The 19084-nt window shown below is 37.9% G+C and overlaps 3 protein-coding genes across 6 annotated transcripts in view; 2 read left to right on the top strand and 1 right to left on the bottom strand.

Annotated features, from left to right (window-relative positions):
- The window catches only part of si:dkey-91i10.2 (uncharacterized protein LOC555224 homolog), a 69581-nt gene extending 67541 nt beyond the window's left edge, over window positions 1-2040 (bottom strand). For all 4 annotated transcript variants that reach the window (XM_051959123.1, XM_051959122.1, XM_022195864.2 and 1 more), the window contains exon 1: window positions 1779-2040. The gene's annotated coding sequence lies outside the window, so the exon portion shown is untranslated. The remainder of the gene's footprint in view (window positions 1-1778) is intronic.
- A 6640-nt stretch (window positions 2041-8680) lies between these two features.
- Window positions 8681-15719, top strand: eaf2 (ELL associated factor 2). The gene is made up of 6 exons (XM_022195860.2): window positions 8681-9324; window positions 9707-9801; window positions 10633-10769; window positions 11085-11254; window positions 12221-12430; window positions 14163-15719. Exons 1-6 carry the CDS (start codon window positions 9222-9224, stop codon window positions 14204-14206), a joined length of 759 nt encoding a protein of 252 aa, XP_022051552.1. The 5' UTR covers window positions 8681-9221; the 3' UTR covers window positions 14207-15719.
- A 582-nt stretch (window positions 15720-16301) lies between these two features.
- dynlt3 (dynein light chain Tctex-type 3) lies at window positions 16302-18986 on the top strand. Its single transcript, XM_022195833.2, has 5 exons — window positions 16302-16454; window positions 17357-17398; window positions 17484-17607; window positions 17697-17774; window positions 17977-18986. The coding sequence occupies exons 1-5, from the start codon at window positions 16428-16430 to the stop codon at window positions 18051-18053; spliced, it is 348 nt and encodes a 115-aa protein (XP_022051525.1). The 5' UTR covers window positions 16302-16427; the 3' UTR covers window positions 18054-18986.
- Window positions 18987-19084: the final 98 nt, after the last annotated feature.

Raw genomic sequence — 19084 nt, 5'->3', positions numbered from 1 at the left:
AATTTACGGGGAAACGCCTTTGACAGTTCAGATGCTTTTCTAGTCACGCAACTCATCCTCAGGAAAAAAAAAAAAGTCAGTTTTCATCAAATATTTATGCACAGCAGGCCTGAAGCTCCATTATACAGGATTTTACATTCCTAGAAAACACTGAAAATGCTGCTAGAGAGCAAACAACAGTTTTAGTCGTTATCATTATCTGATTGCAGGCTGGAAGTCGGCCAGCGTTCCCATCAGCCCTGGAGGCGTTTCCAGTCACCTGCCTGCTGCTGCAGCCCAACCACGCTGAAAAATGTTGTTCTGAAGGAGTCCCAGGAGAATCCCAGAGACTTCACCGACTCCCAATAGGGAAATAAGGAGTGAGTGCATTATTATTTCATTTACTAAATGGCATCACAAAAAGACTGCAGAAAATGAAGCTTCACGGTCTCCCATCCAGGGTGCAAATCATCCAGATGAAGCTCCTCAGCTGTTTTTATCAGAGTTTTCTATTAAACCAAGAAACAAGTAAAATCCTGCAAACAGCACAGGGGACAGTCTCCAAACAGCAGGTAAAAACCCAACAAACAGCAGGTAAAATCCTACAGACAGCACAGGTAAAATCTTCCATGACTGTTGGAAGTTGAGGACAGTATTCAGGCTGTTGGATGATGTTCTGAGGTGAATAAAGTTCAACCTGGCAGCGGTTTCTCTGCTTCCATGCAGGTAAAGACGTTAAGTTCTTCAGTGTTTGGGTCCAACCTGAGCTTTGCAAAGCAGAAACCAAACTACTACTAACCCCAACCCTAACACAGACGGCTGCTCCATTTATAATTTCAAGCAGTTGGTAGTTTATGTCATTTAAAGGCTAAAATATCCAAAATTCCCCCATTTAAACATGCTGCTTTTTTGATAGCACTCCACATGTAATGTCTTCGTTCCACTTAGCTGCTGCTCTGAAGCTTTCAGTGATTTTTAAAAAATGGAGAATGAATTGCGAAGGTTCAAATCTCCATTTTTATGAGCACTTTGAGGATTGTATAGTTGATTGTGGAACACTTAGGCCAAAACATTTACAGCTGAGGCTTCATTACTGAGCCTCAAAACAACAGCAAGGTCAATCAGAGCTGAAATACGTGTCAAGACTTTACCTTTTAGTTAAAATAAAACGTGAATTTAACACACGTACATATATATGCAAGTTGTTTTATTTTTGCAATATTCATTTAGATTACAAGGTATAGAAATAGAATGCAGGACGGTCAATATGAAATCAGTCTGGGTCAAATTGGTTACATTTCCTGTATTTCTTTAATTTATTTGCGGGGTGTGGCAGGTTAATTTACTTATTTCTGTCATTTGAGTTGCACATATTTTTGCAGCAAAGCTTTAATGCTGCCTTCTGAGCCATACTTCCATAAAATATTCAGATTTAATGTCAGTATAATTTATAATACCCTCAAATTGCGACTAGGAGCTTTGCCTATGAAGAAATTAGGAATAAATTACTCTATAATCATATTTGCAGAAAGTATAACAGGATCGGGAGTGATAAAGGGCAAAAATATCCTTCAAATCTGAGTGGGAATGTTAAAAATGGCAATAAACGTGCAATGAATTGAGCTGCTGTGCAATCTGGGTAGAAATACTGCTTTAGTAACAGGAAGAAATCAGCTTAAAATAACATCCGAGGACCACAAACACAGAAATCACTGCTTCAGGTGAATCCATCATTGATTGGTTCAACAAACTGCTGCTGCTGCTTTAATCACAAAACACTAAATATAAAATCTACTCACTCAAAGTTACTTTAGGGCGCTTTCTCCTCCATCACATCACGCAGAACATGCCCCGCTTCTCGGTGGATCCGGACCGTCAGAGCTCCTGCAGACCGCTACCCCGGGATCCGTGCACGCTGCTCGGTCACCGCACCGACACCGACCCGCTCCGCCCCGTCTTTTTTATCCTCCTTCCTCCCCTCGTGCTGTTTTGGTTTTTTATTTTTTTTAACGGAGGATCCCGGATTCACGACCTCGTTCCTTTGGTTTCTCCTTGGGAACTGTGCTGCCTTCAGGTGCTGCTCGTAAAACTGAGTCTCCCATTCTGAAACGTGGATCAGCTGACTTCTTTCTTCACCTCAGGAGGACAGTGATACAACTTAAATAGCAAAAAATGCGGAAAATTATGTTAAAAAGATGTTTTGGGGGGCTTAAGATTAGTCATTCTTTACTTTTTGGCAACCCACTTCAACAATAGATGCATATTCACCCAGGAAACATCTAATCCAGCATGACTTAAAAAAACAGAACAAAACTGATAATTGTGGCTCTGACATGTGCACTGTCTTTTTATTCTTAAAATTAAAACACTAGGAAACTATGAGTAGGCCCTACAGAGATGATAGACCGTCTAATGTTTAAAAGCAAAAGTACATAATTGACTTTAACAAAAACCAAATACATGTTCCCAGTTTGCAACTACATCAAATTTCTTGGAATTTTTTGTAGCTTATGATTCAGGATTGTAAGAGATTTTATGCATTTAAAATCTTTACAATGTAAAGGAACAACATTATAGAATAGATCAGAATATTATTCCTGAAATCAATATTTTTAGACCTAAAAATGAAGGAAATTGCATCGGTCATGTTACTGTTTTTTGTTTTTTTTTGTAAAATAATGTAGGTGTATAAAAAAAAATATATGCTGCAGGGGGAGTTGGAGAACACAGGCACAGACACATATGACAGACAGGTGGCAACAGAAACAGGTCTTTATTTGAACAAAAGAAAGGGGAGAACAAACCAGGAGATAAACTAAAGCAAATCTAAACTAAAACAAACTACAGACTAGACCTACAAAAAAAAAAAAAAAAAAAACCCCACAGCTCAACTACAAAACCAAACAGGGATAAACCACACAACAAAACAATGTACTTACAAAACCAGGGGAAACAGAACTAAGGGGACAAAACAGCAGGGCTCTGGAAATCCAGGAGTTAGTAGGGAACAAAACTGGCAGACAAAGTTGGGGAATATCCACAAACAGGTCAGAGCAAAACAGAGTCCAAGTGGGGGGAAAACCGGGATGTGCTTCCTCCATCCTGGTGGAAAGTCCAAGGGGCTGAAGCAGATGAGTGAGAGCTTAAATAGATGGAGGTGAACTGAGTTAGCTGATTACTGCAGCTGACACTCATTACAGTAATTAGCAGGCAGGTGAAGCAGGGTGAGAAAGAGACATGAGGGAGAGGTGACAGACAGAGGGAGCCAAAAAGACAGGACAAAACAGAAAGAGATCAGGAACCAAAGGAGAAAGGAGGAAAAGGAGGAAGAAAGGGGAAAGAGGGGCAGGGGCTGGAGCAGGATCGTAACAACTATTCCTGAAATCAACATTTTTAGGCCCAAAAATAAAGGAAATTGCAGCTGCCGTGTTACTGTTTTCTATTTTATTGTAAAATGGTGTGCGAGTGTATAAAAAAACATTAAAATGCAAACAGAACTGACAATGCTGATGGGTTTCAGTGAATTGTGAAATTGGGTCAGAGGGTGATGGTCAGGAATTCACATATATATCCCTATTTATTGTCTATTTTTCAGTCAGTTTTCTTTTATGCAGTACTGTTTGTTGTTCTTCATTGTTTGTAGCATTACTGTCGTACTATCTATCTATCTATCTATCTATCTAGGATTTTCTTAGACATCGATATTTCCTACTGCCAGTGAAGGCAGCACTAGCCATAAGACAGCCCCCTGTCTCTACCTCTGATTGGTCCAGATGATAAAAGCTGCCCCCCCTCAGCCCATATGTCCCTCTGTATCCCCCCTGAGGAGGCAGAGATCCCAGATCCTGGTTCTGACCTGATGTGTCACTGCTCTGCCAGCTGCTGGATCCTCTACAGGAGAAAACCAAACGTTTGCCACCCTAAGAAAGGTCTCATTTCGTAATTATGGTAATGAAATTCATGACATTAAAAAATGTTACTTAAATAACGTGGGAGTGCTGTTTGGGCTAACTTCATTTTCATGAGTAACCAGATTTAAAAATGTGTGTTTTCCCTACTAATTATAAAATAAATAAAAACTATCTCTGACTGTAGAGAAAAAAAAAACATTCTTATAACTCAGTGTAGTTTGTTGGTTGAACATATTATCATTAAATGTTATTATAGGTCTAAAGCAATAATGCAAACTGTTTTGTTAATTTTTCCTGTTGAGCCTGAACATTATTTTTAGAGAGTACCGAAGCATATATTTATAATATTTGGAAGATAACTGAATTTAATTTAGGAGTCTCTAATCCTAAACAGATTATTTGCAGAAAGAGCTGATTCTACACAACAAACTCAAACGTTCTCCTGCATTGAGCTGCATTACATTATCAGATATGTTGGTATTTTTATGTCCTGCGTATATTTAAATGCTACAAACATAGCATTAGAAAAATGAGTCAGATTCAGCACAAAACACAGTCTTGAACTCTGAACTCCACACCAAAGACTGTCGATTTGAGACTTTTACTCAAGTTGGACTGGAGTCAAAATAAGGAGAACAAAGTATAAACTCTAAATCCCAGAACAGTCAGAATAAAGGAGACTTTTATCTTTCAGTGCTCACATGAGGATTTAACTGACTTACTTGCTGAAATACAAAGACTAGTGATTTATCCTCTAGGATTTCAGAATCACTGTTGTGCTAAAAGCGACAGATCTGGGTGACGATTGTTGTCTTTAAAAGCATTTTATCGTGTGTGTCTTTCAGAAAATATACTTGCATATCAAGGGTTTTGCTCAGGTACTTTATGTGCAATCATGAAAGACTGTAATTCCTTTCTTTAACTTATTTATTTAATGAGGTAAACATCTTACAGAGATTAAAATCGCATTATCAAGAGACATCTACAAAGAAGGCAGCATTAAGGCATTTGTCACAATAATCTATGCAACATAAATGACTCAGAAAACTGTGAAACACGACAAAATTGCATAGAATATATCCACACAAAATAAAAGCTTTACAACTTTCACCACAAGTATTATCTTCCTGAAACATACCTATGAACTATAAACCATATTATGCATATATAAAGAAGAGATATGCAATCATTTATGTTGTGATGCTAATTTATTTTTATTTGCTTGAAGAAAAAAACGCTTTAAAAGATGCTTTTAGGACATATTTACATATTAAATGTTTTAATTAAAAGCTACATTTTGGTTGCACATCTGATGCTCTTCTTCTGCTGATTCAGAAATAATTAGGAAGAAAACAAACTGTTAGCTTTGTGGTTTGAGAATACATGAATCTGATTCTTTTCTGCATAAGGAGATGATTTTATATTACCAATATTTTATAAAATGAACGAAAATCTAAAATATTTTGGTGTACAAGTCATCAAACATTAGAATAGCTGCTCTTTTTCCTCTCAAAAGACTGATGATTTATTTAATATTAAGTCTAATTTCTGTAGTTTGTGGTTTATCATTGATTTATGTATTTTGTTGAAGCCTAAAAATGTGATTGTAAAAGTTACTCAAATAGATTTTTCTTTATTTCTGCACAATTTTTGCTTCAAATGTGCCTTAAACCTCTGACTGGGTTGTGTCTACAAGCATAAAACAATAACAAAAGCTTCCTTCATTTATTTTATTATTCTGTCGGCCTGTAGCTGGGACAGCATTTAACCGTAATAATCATAACAATAATCCTTGCAGGCTGTTTACAGTCTAAAGGCTGAACATGTACTCTCCCTGCAGACTTCCGCTGTCAGTTCTTTCAGCGCCACCTCTGGAAACCCGGGAACTCTGTGTTGTGGATAGTTGCTTGGAAACAGTAAAACTCACCTCCCACAGTCTGGGGGCAACCCTCGCAGTAATCGATACCACCAGAGGACAGCCTCTGTTTGCCTCCAGCCATGGAAACAGACCCATGCTGGCTTCTGTTCACATGGGAAACAGGATTCCTCTCCTTTCAGAATCCATCTTGGTTGTTTTTCAGAGTCCTGCCAAGTTTAAAGAAGTAACAAAATGAGGGGGAAAAAAATCAATTTGAATCATGAATATTGCAAAAAAAAAAAATGCTGTTTCTGTCTGACATGGGTTTTTCCAGGGCTGATATCAATGCTGATTATTGGTGTTTTAACAGCATGTGAGAGCACAAAACCTGCCTTTCATAATTAGGATTCTTCATTAATAAAAATGACTATAACTGAATTTGTTGAATAGAAATAGGAGCGATTAAATTAGGAAACTCTCCTCTGTGTATGACTGCGCTTAATCAGTTTGTTTCCTGCAGCTGCACCTGCTGTTCTCCTGTTTTTATTAATTATTCGCTGTTCTGTCACTTTTATTGTCCACTAAGGTCCAGATCTTAAATCATTATTAATAATAATTGTTTTCCAGACTCAGTTTCATCCGTGGCTGCCTTCTAGCTTAGTCGTTAGCGTAGCCTTAGCCTCTGTGAGTGGAGCTCATTTCCTGGTTTGTGTTTCTTGTTTAGTTTTTGCTGCTTGGAGACATTTCTGAGACCACAGAATGATGCAAACAGAGAGAGGAGGCTGCTTCAGACCTGAAGTATTTAATTTATCATTAATCTGTCGATATTTTCCAATACGATAATCGATAGAACTTCAAATATCAGTCAAGATAATTGACCAGGCTGACAATCGTTCTATCCTTATTTCTGTCCCCCCTCTGATGCTATTTGGTATTTTGGTTTACTATTATATCTTTATACTCTAAATTATCTCATTATTATCTTTCCACAACAAGCCAGAGGTCAGAGGTTAGTCTAGATCCTTCTGTCTGTTCAGTACTGTTTCTGGTTCTCTGTTGTTGGTTCTCCAAACCAGCCAGCCACCCTCCACCTCCACACTAGGCAACTCTGCTGGGACCATTTGGTGATAACGCATTCGTGTAATCTGGACGTTCCATTTGTGTCAGATGTTGATCCTCTAATGTTTGAAGGCAGTGGAGCATATGGCCCAGCAAAGTGCAGGCAGGGCAGGAATTTAAGGCTTAGGAATCATTAACAGTTTAAAGAAAAGAAAAGAGATTATTTTCACTGCAACAACAAGGGTCAGCAGAGCTCAGAGGCCTGCAGCCTGCCGAGCGTGAAACTGCAGTCACTAAGTGTTACCGCACCACTTCATTAGCCAGACCTTCAGGATCTCAGCTATTCTGGCTAATTCAGTAATTAGGTTTACAGCTCAGCCCAGTCATGCTTCTAATTAGTGTCAGTGTTGGAAGCTGTGAGTTGAAATTCTAATATTTGCTGTGGACACCGATATTAATTTGGAGAGTATTCGGTTTGCGTTTTTGGAAAGGAATTTGATCAGTGGCCAAGAGGGAAAAAATGAGCAACAATGAAAGCAGCCATCCAAGTGAAATTATGATTAAATACAAGTAAAACATCCAATGAAACATCTGAAATGAAAACATACACTAAAACACAATAAAGAAATGAGCACTAGATGCTAAATATCGACCCCAAAACAGCCTAAAACAGCAAAACCTTGATTTCTACCCCACATAGAAGACTGGAATTCACAAGACAGCAACATGAACCAATAAATAATGCCACAATAAAAACATATATTTATGGTAGTTTTTGAAAAACTCACCAAGCAAGACTGCAACAAATGATTATTTTCACTTCCGATTAATCTGTTGATTATTTTTTCGAATAATTGATTAGTTTTTGTCGTATAAAATGTAAGAAAATGATCTGGGATGACGTCCTCACACGTCCACAACCCAAATTCATTCAGTTGACTGTCAGAGATGAAGATGATGATATATTATGAATATGTATTTTCATACCCCCCCCCCCCCATTTAAAATATGTCAGACTTCTGCTTAGCATAGATTTGCCTTTTAAAAATTGATATCTTGCTGTACTTTTAGTGCATCACATGTAAATCGGAAATAATACTACTTGTTTACGGTGTCTGTCCTTTTGTCTTCACTGTGCAACAAGCTGTATGAGTAGTGGTGTTATTAGGACTTTTTTTCAAAAATAAAAATACTTACAAGAATACTATGCAAAGCCAGATGAAGTGTAGGTAACGTAATCTCCTTGGAACCCATTTTCAGGTTCTGACCAAATAACTCCTGATCATCATGTTGTGAACTTTTATTTCACTTCAGATAAATGAGCGGTCAAACACAGAGTCACAGTTTATGCGAGAGTCACATTTAAAGCTGCATTTAAATCATTTATTATATAGTAGTTTATCTCAGATTAGCTCTGAGCTCTGTCAAGATGTTTTAATTTCACTATAAAAATTCAAACTGTTTGCTAAAGTCAAACTATTTTCAGTCATCTCAAATCTGCATTCCATATTTACTTATAAAACACATCCTCTCTAATCTTTAACTTGCACACAGAAGGCCTGGTATCTATGAAAATAAACAATATTGTCTTATTGTACATCGGTGTAATTCATTAACCTAAACACAGATATAATTTAATCGTATTTTTTTTATGGATTTGGAGTACTGTGTTTTGGAATTCAAGGGGGGAACTATTTCCTAAATTAAGCTTTTTCCTAATTAGTAAGGTATGAGATATATTTATCTGATCGAGCCTGGTGGTTTTCAAACATGTTTATCACATGGAAAAATGTTTAGGAAAACAAATAATTCCAAGGCACTCCTTGATATAAGATTATATCTCTGTAAATGATAATAAATATGACTAATTCTAAGGTGCACAGTTTAAGAACCACTGGTCTGGCTCTCCTGCACTCGTTATGTCAATGCAGGACATGGACTACACACAGAAAGAAAGTGGGCTGACCTTTCTTTGCCAGTGTCTCAGGTTTTATACTAATTTTGCTTGGAAATGGTGTAAAAATCCCCAGTGTTTCCAGATCCTAACGCCTTTGTGTGTGAATATTCAATATATTTCTTTTTTCTTTGGACTAAATAATTACACAATAAGTTAAATTTCCTTCGTATCAGTATAGAAACTGACCAACATACATCACTGGGCTCAAAATGTTGGTTATCACCAAGGATTTTATGGTTAAAGAAAGAAACCATGTAACATTTGCTCTGAAGCTGCCCTGTCATTACAACTTGTTGATTGACAGGCTTTAAGTCAATCAGAAAGCGATACTGTCCGATTGACCAATCACAACAAAGATGAGTTACAAGGGGGCGGGACTTAGGGGAACTCTGCCTTACTTGGTTCTGGGATTAAAAAAAGAGCAGAAAGTAAAGTTTAAACCTCATGAAAGACCAGAATGAACGGGACAGCATACTCCAACTTTGACAACCAAGAACATGTACTGAAGCTGGGGGAGACGTTTGAGAAACACCCCAAAAGTGCCTACCACACAGTGCGATGTAAGTTTTTAATCATTTGGTTACGTTTGGCAGCTAACAGTAGCATGCTAGTTAGCTTGTTAGCTCAAACTCAGGAGGTTTGACATGTCCGGTGGCTTCTTCATCCACCTCGGCAGTTCTTTTGTGCGCCTCTATTGCTGCCACGTTTTAGTAAAATTTCAGTTTTTATGTTTATAAGTTAGTTAACTTTCTACAGTTGTGAGCAATTGATGCTAGAAGCTATGAAAATGTTAGCATCTGTTAGCACTGAGTTAGCCTGCGCACTATCCCCACCTGCTGGTGCCGGTGAAAAACTGCAGCACTACGGGACAGCCATGTGATTTAGAAGAGGCTATATATCATGTGTGTAAGTGCTTCATTTTCTTGCTTTCTTTTGCCACAGATGATTTCAAACCAGCATCCATTGATACGAGCTGTGAAGGGGAGCTTGAAGTGGGCAAAGGAGAGCAAGTTACGATTACTTTACCCAATTTAGAGGTTAGTGTTTGCTGGTGCAGAACTTCCAAATATGTGTTTACAAACGTCAATAAAGAGTATTTTAAAGCCATATTTGTGTTCAAAGCCTCAGTTTCACACTGAAGTCATGTTTTGATCCTGATTGGTGGTTTTAATTAGAAAACTTTTTTTTAGAACTTTAAATATTTATATTTCATCAACTTTTCGGGCTGTATTTTAGGGCTGAATAATGAGTAGATTTAAAACTATATTTGCTATTTGAAGCAAGGATGACATGAGGATAGAGGAGGTGTGGTTGTTAAATAATGTAATTTTGTTTATTTAAAACAGATTGAGTGTTTTTATATGTTTCCCAGTTGTCAGTATAAACCGAGTAGTTCAGTCAAGCATTGTCTAATGACTAATTTCTAACTATTGTCTAACAGACGAACTTAACTCTAAATTCAGTCCTGTGTCATCAGTTCTGACCACGCCTTGTGCATTTTGCAGCACGTATAAATCCAAGGTTTGAACTGTTTTATTAGTGGTTTTAGATATTCACACCTTTCCCTTTCATCTTTGTGACAGGTCTTTAAAGGTCTGATGAAGTGAGATTCTGTCACGTGTTTTAAATTTACAACAGTGCATATTAAAAGGAAGCTTTACTTTAAACTTTGAATTGTAATATCTGTCAGAAAAATTGCCATTAAATATTTTCTCGGAGTTGTTTCGTCATTCTGTAAAGTAAGAAAACCAAAACTTTGTACCTGAGATGAGAAGCCAAACAGTCAAAAAATCTGGAAGGAAAAGGACTCAGAATATATTGAAATACTGTCTACAGCTCTGTCTGTGTTTCCTTTTATTTCTTCATAGGGTTCCAGTGCTCCAGTCACCGTCTTCAAGGGATCCAAGAGGCCTTACATGAAGGAGTGCATCCTCATCGTGAACCATGATACTGGAGAGTACAGACTGGAAAAGCTCAACAGCAATATAGCTGTGAAGAAAACCAGGTGGGTGGAAATTTAACATTTACATTCCTGACTGTCCATACCATGTCAACATAAGTACATTTGATTTAATGGATAGTTTTGCCATATAAAGCTGAGTGGAGATGCCATAAGTTAAAAAATTGCAGCTACGGACATGTTTTTAAAACCTGAGTGAGGTGGAGAAATCAATAATTCAAAAAAGATAAGAACGGCAGTGATAAAGGGAGTTTAAAGAAACATATCACATTTAACAAGAAGAAGGTGCTTTTAAACCTGTGCAGCATAATGAAAGAAAAATTCCACGTCGTTGCCTGTCTTGTTCGTGTGCTTTTCCAGAGCCGAGGGCAGCAGTAAGATTTATTCTCGCCTGGAGCAGCAGACCAGTCGCCTGAGCCAGCAGATGAGGACCAGCAGCGGCGGCAGTAGCAAGACCTCCACCAGCTCCAAGAGCTCCCCTCCCAAGGAGAAAACCTCCCCAGTATCCCCCATGGACGACATAGAGAGAGGTAACGCCGTGTGAAGCAAAATGTTTTCAATTATGTCGGCTTTAATGAGCATCAACATCATGTTTTTAGCAGGACTTTAACGCCTTAATTTCAACTAATTAGTTATGGATTAAAAATAAGGCATTTAGTTGTACCTTTCACTCTCTGAACAGTCCAGCCCAGTAGGTGGCGCTAATGAGCCTCAAATCTATTCTCCAGTCATGAAGAAGATGCACCAGACGAACTGCAGTGAATCTGTCCTCATTTTAGTTCAGCAACGGCTGATTTAGACATTTGATGAAAGTTTCACGATGCGCTCTCAGCCCCTCATTTGCATAAAATAGAAATAAAGTACTTTATGCAAATGAGCTTTGTGGCGACACAGCGCAGTTTTAAACATGGACAATCAATGGGATGCAATAAATTGAGGCCTGGTACCGGCTAACAGTGTAGCCATCCCATAATATACCGCTTTAGAAGACACTGAAAGTATCTGAGTTTACAAAAAGTCTGAAAATGTTGAATATAATCGCTATAATTGCACTTTGTCTTTGCAGTAATTTGTGAATGTAGCAGACAGATGAAAAAAGCAGATAAATAGAAATGAAGCAAATGTTTTTGTTGTTTATGTTCACATGTATGTCTATTCATCCATTCAGTCTCAACCAACATTTATTTGAATGAAATAACTTTCTATATTGTGATTATATAGATTGCTATTGAACAAAAATGCGATTAATCACATTTAGATTGATTAAACTTTTTTTAATCACATCCCACCACTCATTTTTATTGAACTTTCAGCATTTGAATCTGAATGGACTCTGCACACTTCTTTGTTAAATTTTGGACCATTGTCACACACTTCCTCATATTTTGGACAGCTGTCTCACAGTTCCTCCTTACATTTTAGACAATTGCTGCACACTTTCTCCTTAAATGTTGGACAGTTGTTGACCACTTCTTCTTCCCGTGTTTGTGTTCCAGAGTTGATGGCCGAGGCCCGGGTCATGGACCAGATGAGCAGCGGCGACAGCTCCTCAGACTCCAACAGCTCGTCGTCCTCCAGCAGTGACAGCTCCAGCAGCGATTCAGAAGACGAGCAGACTCCTGCTCCTCCATCTGCACCGATCAACCCCAGCATGCCCATCATCACCACCAGCCACCAGGAGGCTGGAGGACTCATGAACACCCTCAGTGAGTAGAACATTCATTTATCTGTTTGAACGCTCCATATTTCAGTATTTTTTTTACAAAGAAATTGATGCCAACTGGTTGCATTATTTTGTGTTTTATTGTCGTTTTATTGTATTACTTGTATTTTTTTTTGCATGATTTATACAGTTGCACTACTTGCTTGATTTTAGATTTTCTGTTGTGATAGTGGTCACTTTACTCTTTGTGCTTGCTACTGTAACGACAGATTTTCCCCTTTATGATTCATAAAGTATTTTTATTTGTGTTACACATGTTTACTGCTAGGTCAGAGATGTTGGCAGGAAAGCACCAAGAATTGTTTCTCTATTACTCAACACTTTTTTATTTAGAAACAACAATGTTTGGTCAGCTCTTTATGCATTAGGTTGTGGAAGAATCCCTCAGAAAGAGATTATTGCAACATTAAAGGCCCGACCTTAATTAAGAACAATGCAGCTGATCCTGAGGAGTGGTTTTCATTCACAATTTTTGGTTTATTTAATCTTTTTTCCCTTAATTGTGCTGCTTTTCAGGCTTTAAATTATGTCTGAGCAGTTAATGAAATTTAAGTCAATATTGCAATTTAGAGGACAGCAGCACTGTTTTATAGTTTCACTGGAACACATCACTGTAATCTCCTACCGGGCCAAATAAACAACAATGTTTTGTTCAATCTTTGTGCATTACGTTGGGCTAAAAGTGCACCTTTCTAAAAAGTCACAGAAGATATGTTCAGAATGATGAAAGTAGGATTCCCCGGTTGGTTGAGCGGGCGACCCATAAACAGGACTATTGTCCCGATGCAGCGGTTTGAATCCAGACCGTGGCTCTTTGCTGCAGGTCCTATCTCCACTGATATGCCTTGATTTGTAAGACTGTTCTTGAGAGAATCCCATCTTATTTATCATCACTTTTAATCAGGAGTAATCTGTCCTACAGCCTCTGCTTGCAGGACTTTCTGCATTTAAATGTTCCAAAAGTCAGAACAGAAATGGGGAAGAATGCTTTTTGTAGTCAGAGCTCAAACTCCAAAGTCTGGTATCTTTGAATACATTTAAGGCTATGATCAATCCCGTCAAATCCAGGCTTCTGGAGGGCAAATGTTTTAACCGTCATGTCGTCCTGCAGGTCAAAATTTACCCGTTTTAAAGTTTAAAAATGTGGGAAAAAAATTTTTCACAGTGAAACTTCTGATGTCCACATTTTCAACCTTTTTGGGAAATGAATTGAACTTTTTTGGTGGAAAAAAAGAAACCTTAAAAATGTTTCTTAAGAACATAAAAATCCAAAATCAGCTGAAGCAACTAAAATCCAGCGAATTTTGGTTGATTCTGGTTGAGGTTTTACTGATGTGTGTAATCTCAATTAAACAAACCTGGTTAAATGAAAATAGTAAGAATAAGAATAACAATAATAGTAAGACTCTACCATTCTTCTCTCCCTGTTTCCCGTCTCTCTGGGTCCAATAAAGCCTAAAAAGGGCCAAAAACATTATAGTAATAAAAACTAGATGTTTGTTTTTCCTGATAACAAACAACAAACTTGCATTCCTGCATCAATATCATCTTTGGGTTAAAGTGTCCCCGTCTTCAACTCATCCAACTTCAATTTGATAATTCTACCAGAAGACTTTTGGTTTGTAAACACATGAACCAAAGGAGCAAAAGTCTACAGTCCGTTAGTCTAACAGAAGTCTTTAAAAGTCTGTTTTTTCCATCTGCTTGTGCTGCAGAGAGTGACCTCCAGCTGAGTGAGTCCGGCAGTGAAAGCGACTGAACATCAGTGGATTTTCTGCAAAGGAGCCTAAACAATGGGACTGTCTTCTCTACATATCCACAATTCTGCTCAGAGATATTAACGTGTTGCTTCTCTGCCGACAAAACGTCAAATTTTTATGTCCCGTTTGTTGCTTTTTGTGTGCAAAGAGACGCCTTAGTTCAGACGTGATGTTGGTGTCGGGGAAACTATCTAATGATCTCACTGGGTGGTTGAACTGACCAAGGACATGCGAGTGGCAGAATGAAGATGGATGTTTCTGCCTGTCAGTCTGTCGTCTTAAACCACCGCCGTCTGCATTTCAGCTTAACTTTAGTCGTGCCTTAGATCAGATATTAGCTGACAGTTTAAAGGTGTTAAAGTCTGAATTAGTTTCAGATTAGAGGCACAGATCTGTCATAACAGAAATGAAGCATTGTCAGGATGAGCCAAACTGATACGACAGTTTGGTGTCTTGAAAGACACAAAAGGTTCTTGTAAACTTAATCGCTGAGTCTTTTGCTTTGGATTCTTTAAACTCAACTGCAGGGCAACAGAATATTTTAATTTAATGCTGCATTAATTACATTATTTTATTTTTGGCCACTTTGAGGGCAACAAAGCAAGCTGAAATGTTACATCGGTGTGTTATTACCATAGAAATTACAGAAGTAGTTAGAAAAAAAGATCCCATATCAAAGTGCAGTGTTTGTTTTTGCTCTGTTTTGGTCTCCACCACCCTCTGAAAAATACTTCTGGCTTCCTCATGTTTGCAAATAGTTCATATCTTCCAACAATAGTTCATATCTTTTGGACAGAAAAGAGCTTCCTGCTGAGACAAGAAACAGATTTGGTGAGAGCTGAGTTGGTGGGCCAGAAGACCAAAAGTCTAAAAAAAAAAAAAAAAAAAAAAGAGAGAGAGAAGGTGGCTGATAGTTCCCTGTAGCTTCACACCTTCTCCAGACCCACTGCATCAAGTCATTTATTCATCGCTAGTTTAAACGTGCAGCTTTGCATCTTTTAGTGAGATGTCTCCAAAGTGTTGCATATCATTTTAATTTCTATAAAAGGGTTAGTCGTGCACTAGTACTCAGTTAGGGTCTTGCTTTGTAGCTTTAAACCTGCAATACTTGAATCTAATTATTTTTATTTCCAAATTTTCCTCGACCAATGATGAATTGCTTATTTTTATATATATATTTTAATAATAAGCAAGTCGGAAGTGCAGCTTGGTATGAGCTGCACAAACAGCCCAGATGCATAGAAGCTGCACCTCAATGTGAGTTTTGTGTTGTTTTCTCAGGCAGATGTTACACAGGACTTCCTGTTGTTTTGTGTCTGCTGAGCTGTCTGAAAATACAGGAAGCTGCTGTTAATGTTCCAGCATTTCTTTGGCATCCCTACTGACAGTGAGATAAATGAAAGTTAATTATGTGTTTAGCCTTTCTGAAGACGCTGAACCCAGAGAATTGTTTGTAAATTCTTGGAGAGTCATTTCTTTATCGTAAAAATAAAGATTTTAATTGTTTCTTGAGCTTTTCTCTTGGTTTCTATTAAGATTTTTAATGTGATTAATACATATTACAATATAAAAATGGTGCTGCACAGGTCTTGGTGAAAACTAGCATGATACTGCCACATAGAGGCAGTGAGTGAGGAACTCTTGAACACACAAGGGTCATACAGGTTGCCTGGATTTTTTTACACCACAATGACCGAAGTCCTGCTGGCAGGAGTGTTTTCAGACATTGTCTGTCGTCGGACAGGAATCCTATGATCAGTTACAGACTGCTCAACCTGGACAGAAAGCCCCGCCCATAGCCATTTGATTGACAGTTCAGTTCATCAAGAAAATGCAAAGGCAAAACAGAAAAGACAATGACAAAATGGAAAAATAAAAGGCAAAAAGGGAAAGCAAAGACAAAATTTACCTTTATTTTTTATTTCTCTATTTAATTTATTTCTCTATTTATTTATTCCTCTTTGTATTTACACTTTATTTCCTTATTTTTTTAACAGATTTATTTATATTTACACATTTTATTTTTTAAAGATTTATATTTTATTGTGGCTCTCCAGTGATTCTATAGACGCCCACCACTAGGAGGCGCCACACTTAAAACAATCTGTGTGTGGAAAAGTCTTTTCTGCGCTCGTTGACTGTGAAGGTGGTGAACAGGAACAATAACAGCACCAGGTGCCGGTTAACACAAAGAACAGACGGTTTTCTGCGACGGTGACGATGGAGGAGTACAACTCTGGAGACGAGGTGAAATTATTTAATAGCATTTATCGAAACTGTCGCGGTCAAGACTTCAAAGTTGTTCAGTTAGCAGTTAGCTGACCGTTAGCTTAGCCGGTTAGCCGAGCATCTCCACCGGGGTGTGGTTCCAGACAGTCGTCACATTTAACCATTTTAATATTGTTATTTTACTAACTAGGGCATTAAAACTTCTAACTGTGGCAGTTAAAGATACTGTGGTGTCATGTTTGTGTCAACCAGTAATCGACTGACTAAATGGGCTAACGAATGCCTTGACAAATATTTTACTGTTAGAGCATTCATCAAACCTGCATCATTATTGCAGTTCTTCAAAATATTTTTCATGGTTTGACAGATAAAGTGACTATAAGGACGTTCATTCAAAGTTTTGCTGAAGAAGAACTACAAATTTCATAACAATGTACTTGTACATGTAGAGAATGATCCCTTTAGGGCTTTGTTATTTATTTTACTGTTTGAGTCTGACGTTAACATAATCAACAATTACTGTCTTTACTATTTCAGGCTAATTGTATACTTTATGTATAATATAACACTGCAGCATTTTAATTACTGATATATATGTAATCACTTTAGATATTTTTAGGATTGCAAGAATTTTCTTGTCAAATTTGGGGGATTTTTTTAAAAATAAAACTTTTAGGGGAACTTTTAAGGAATTATTTGAATTTTCTTCCTGAAGGTTTTGCAAAGTTTCAGAAATTTGGGGATTTTTTTCCCTGAATTTTTGGATTTTTTTCAGACAAGAAAACAATATTTTTTGGTGCCCATAAATGAAGACAACAGGAGGGTTGACACTTATTAATGCTGCATTTGACTATCATGTCGAATAAATCACTTTCCTACTGCTAATACCTTGTGTTTTTCTTTTTAAAATGATCCTCCAGGTCCTCTTCAACGCAGATGAGGCCAGTATCTCAGTTAAAGAGGTACGTTTTAATCCCCAGAAAAGTGAATGAACTGCATTTGAAAGTAATCGGTGTGCATGACTTCCTGTTTGTTGCTTTGTGTCAGTGCATCGAAGGTGTGATCGGTGGAACGGACTACAACCAGAGCAAAGTGAACCAGTGGACGGCCAGCGTCGTGGAGCATTCACTGACTCACCTGGTGAAACAAGGACGGCCATTCAAATACATAGGTGAGCCAGTCGCCGTGTTACAAGCATCACGTGTTTGCATGTTGCTTGTATGTTTAACGGGTCTGACACGAGGCTCCGATGTGTTTCAGTGAACTGTACGATCATGCAGAAAAGCGGTGCTGGACTCCACACAGCCAACTCCTGCTACTGGGACACTGCTACTGACGGTGAGAGACAATTTATTACGTTTATTATCTGGCCTGGTATCAGTGGGAATCAACTGCTTATCGCAGTTTTTGAAAATTATGTCTTCAAAAGGCAGTTTTTTTCCAGCCAAATTAAACAAAATCACTGCAAATTTCATCATACAAAAGTAAGTGTAACACAGAATTAGGTGTGATTGTTGGTGTGTGTGTTTGCATGTTTCAGGAAGCTGCACTGTCCGGTGGGAGAATCGCACCATGTACTGTGTGGTCAGTGTGTTTGCTGTAGCTGTGGCGCTGTGACGGCAGCACAGAGCCGCACAACGCTCTGCTTCCAAACGCCGTGATGTCTGAAGAAAAGCTGGAAGTCGCACCCTGACCAAGAAGCCACGAAGATCCTCTGATGATCCCCTCTGGTAGAAGCTGATGTACAAGTAGCTTTTTTCTCCCCGCAGGCTGGAAAAACAATTATTCATGAGTTGGCAGCAAATGTGCGAGAGACTAAGTGTTCACTTTCACAGAGAGTGAGCCTGATGGATTAACTTACTGAAAAAAATAATCACATATCAACATGTTGTTTGGTTGCAAAGTGAACATTAAATATTTGTAAATCTTCCAGAGTTACTGTAACATTTCAAAAAAGGTGAAACGGACTCGTTTTTAGCCACGACAGCAGTAATGGTATCGTTGGTTTGTCAGTCCAGGATGTTCATATTTGCGGTGTTGAGTGAAATATCTAAAAATGTATTTGATGAATATCTTTTCCTTAATTGTACACAGTTTTAGCTGAGTTTTTAACATCTCAGGTTGCGCCGTCATCAAGTCAAAATTGTAATTTTAATTGATGACCAAATACCTATAAACCTACTGACCTTCTCATCAGTCTCTGTGGTACTTGGCATTATAAATATAAAATGAGTGTTAGCACAATAATCTCAGCATTTATCTCAAAGCTCAGTCCTTCAGTGTTGATAGCGTCGCTGCAGCTTTGTTTCCTTCAGGACATTTCCAAATAAAACAGACTGAACTGTTACAGTAGTAATAAGTGTTTAAGAAAAGTCATTTTGTTTTATTTAGTGGTAGAGTTACATGTCTACTTGTGTGAAGTGTTTCTACTAGTCAGTGTTGATATTTTACTAATTTATTTGTCTGTGCAGGCTTGTCAGACTTCTAAATCTTTGAATTTGTTTGTTAAACTGTTTAAAGCTGTTCAATAAATTAATTTGTTAAAACTTTTCCAATGCAGTTTGAAAATTAATTCCACAATCTACAGTTTTTGTGAGCACTGATGAGGGTATTCTTATTAATTTGCAGTTTGTGTCACCCTCCACTAG

This window comes from Acanthochromis polyacanthus, chromosome 14 (assembly GCF_021347895.1).
Source record: "Acanthochromis polyacanthus isolate Apoly-LR-REF ecotype Palm Island chromosome 14, KAUST_Apoly_ChrSc, whole genome shotgun sequence".
In the NCBI taxonomy this organism is placed as follows: Eukaryota; Metazoa; Chordata; class Actinopteri; family Pomacentridae; genus Acanthochromis; species Acanthochromis polyacanthus.
This window is presented reverse-complemented; position numbering and strand designations above follow the sequence as displayed.